At 37.0% G+C, this 2792-nt stretch overlaps 1 protein-coding gene across 1 annotated transcript in view; it reads left to right on the top strand.

Annotated features, from left to right (window-relative positions):
- The window catches only part of LOC105536637 (putative uncharacterized protein CRYM-AS1), a 36609-nt gene extending 34693 nt beyond the window's left edge, over positions 1 to 1916 (top strand). Inside the window, exon 5 of the mRNA XM_011976038.1 lies at positions 1731 to 1916. Coding sequence (XP_011831428.1) covers positions 1731 to 1916 — 186 coding nt within the window. The remainder of the gene's footprint in view (positions 1 to 1730) is intronic.
- Positions 1917 to 2792: the final 876 nt, after the last annotated feature.

The following is a 2792-nucleotide window of genomic DNA, read 5'->3' as shown; positions in this document are numbered from 1 at the left end:
CTTCTAATTATAAATAAAGAAAATAACTCGAGGACTGAAGCAGGCTGAATCAAAATTAGAACATCTGCAAACACCAAGGAAGATTCTGATAACAACCCCCCAAGGAGGAGAAGCAAGGACAATGCTTTGAACTTGGGGTCTCTGGTGTTGAGTGAAATAACCAAAGTACAACATATAGATATGCCCAGAGCCACACAGATGGTTGTCAATGGAACAAAAAAAGTAAGGAAAACTGCCAGGTTTTAACTAGGGTAATAGGTATCCGTTCATTCCACCCCATAACTTCCTCCGTATAGGTCAGTGTCCCTCAAGATGGTGACTCCTATAAACTGATGCTGATCTAGGCTCAGTGGTATACACTGGACTTGGCAATTTAAATTTAAATTGGTGCAATTGAAAACTTCACCTCTTCTGTCTGGCATGGTCTCCCTCTCCCTGCCCTATATTTGGCTTGCACATGCTTACCTTGTGCAACTGCTGCTGTGACTTTTTCTGTGTTGTCTCTTCTGACCACATGTACCCCTTCTCTCCTACATCCTTCCATGAATACCTTAACCATGTGTCTGTCACTGAGTTTATACTACAATGTAAGTATGTTTCGTCAACTAGAATTTGAGCTCCTTGAGGAATAGGGGCTGCCTCCTTGAACATGGGATAAGTTCCTAAAACTTTTGTCTAGATAACTGAGTATATGAATATTCATCCAGACCTATGGCCTCTGCCTGTCCCTCCTACTCTTCCTGATTTCTCTGGTCTGAGCCTTCTGACTTTTGACAACTCTTGGTCCATTTGCTATCTTTTTTTTTTTTTTTTTTGAGACAGAGTCTCACTTTGTTTCCCAGACTGGAATGCAGTAATGTGATCTTGGCGCACTGCAACCTCTACCTCCTGGGTTCAAGTGATTTTCCTGCCTCACCTCCAAAGTAGCTGGGATTACAGGTGCCCACCACCACACCTGGCTAATTTTGTAGTTTTAGTAGAGACAAGGTTTCACCATGTTGGCCAGGCTAGTCTCAAACTCATGACCTCAAGTGATCTACCCACCTCAGCTTCCTAAAGTGCTGGGATTACAGGCAGGAGCCACCACTCCTGGCGCATTTTTTATCTTTTAAAGTTAGTTAACCTCAGCATGACATTTACTCAGTTCTCCAAAAGTAATACTACCTTTTCATTTAATAATTAGATTACGCAACACTCCACACTTAGATCTTATCACATTCCTCCTCCATTCTCATATCGGAGTCTTCCTTATGCTATCATTGCTTTTAAGAGAGGAAGAGATTTTCCTCTTAGAACACTACACTTGACTGACATAAAGGGAAGGAAAATTAATAATGCCTTTTGGTACATTTCATTTTAGTATGCAGCCATCTGTCTGTTTAGGAAAAAAAAATTCATAATTATAGTTGTCACTATATTTGCTTACCACAAGCCTGCAGTATGCATCTAAGTGTTGCTGACACCTCAATAAAAAATTTCACAAAATTAACAAAGGATGAATTTAAAGGAGGTGGGCTTGAATTTAGATGTAGTTAGAGCATAGATGCCTTAGGACAAATTTGCTCTCGCTTCCTGATGTCCAGAATATACTTCAGCCTCATCAGGCAGTCTACCTCGAAATCACATATTCCCAGTTGTACTTTAACTTTCTTTTGTTTCTGATTATTCTTTAATTATTTTGGGATTAGGGGGAGCTCTTAGATATTGATTGTTTCTTATTGCTCCTCTAGGTAAAATATTACCTGCGTTTTAGTAATGAAAAGAAGAGTAATATGCTGGAAAATATTTATGAAGAAGCAAGCTGGTTGACAGATTTTCTCTTTCCACCTATCCCCTCAGTGGGACCCAGAAACCAAGATGAAGATGGGGGGAGTCCTGGTAAGCAGATCTTTATTCTTAATATCCCAGTCATATAGGATGAGCCATTACATATTTAAATTTCTGTTTCTTCACTCTTGCAATGGAAGCTGCTTATTTTTAACTTACTATTTTGGTGATTTTTAAATATGTCCAAAACCCCATATGAAACATTCTATATCTTTGAACAACATATTTTTATTGCCTTTTATCCTTTCCTGGTCCTTACCATTGTGTATCTTTATATTTTCATGTGGTTTAATTGTGAACTTTTGACTTACATGACGTAATGAACATTTGTAGGTACCAACACAACCTGATTAATTGTAACTGTGTGTTATCCTGTTGGATTGATTTTATATATAACTATAGTATAGTTATAAATAACTATACTATAGTTATTTTTAAACTATACTATAGTTTTATTTTTATAGTGATTTTTAATATAACTATAGTAATTTAAAAACGTCAACTTATTATACAGCCTACCATTTATAAGGATTTCGTGTGGGGACTTTGCTTTTACCAATAACTTTGCAAACTTACCTTGAGGAAACTATTCAACCAAAGAAATAAACTGATTGATTTAGCATAATTCTTAAAAATGTGAAATAACCTACATCTTAGGTATGGTAAGTTAATAGTACAAATATAAATATAATTTGACAGAGCATTGTGCAGTCATTAAAATATTCATGAGATCTTTTTGTAGAAGCCAAGTTCAGAACTCTGTTATCAAATTATAGCTCTGTTAACTGCATATTCATCAACATAAAACCGGGACAGATACCCAAATATGAAAACAATTGCTCTGTTAGGGTGGCAGAATTGTGATGTATGTTATTCTCTTTTAAAATAATTTCAGGCTGGGTGCGGTGGCTCACACCTGTAATCTCAGCAATTTGGGAGGCCGAAGTAGGTGGATCACTTGAGGT

Source organism: Mandrillus leucophaeus, unplaced genomic scaffold, assembly GCF_000951045.1.
Source record: "Mandrillus leucophaeus isolate KB7577 unplaced genomic scaffold, Mleu.le_1.0 Scaffold162, whole genome shotgun sequence".
NCBI classification, from domain to species: domain Eukaryota; kingdom Metazoa; phylum Chordata; class Mammalia; order Primates; family Cercopithecidae; genus Mandrillus; species Mandrillus leucophaeus.
This window is presented reverse-complemented; position numbering and strand designations above follow the sequence as displayed.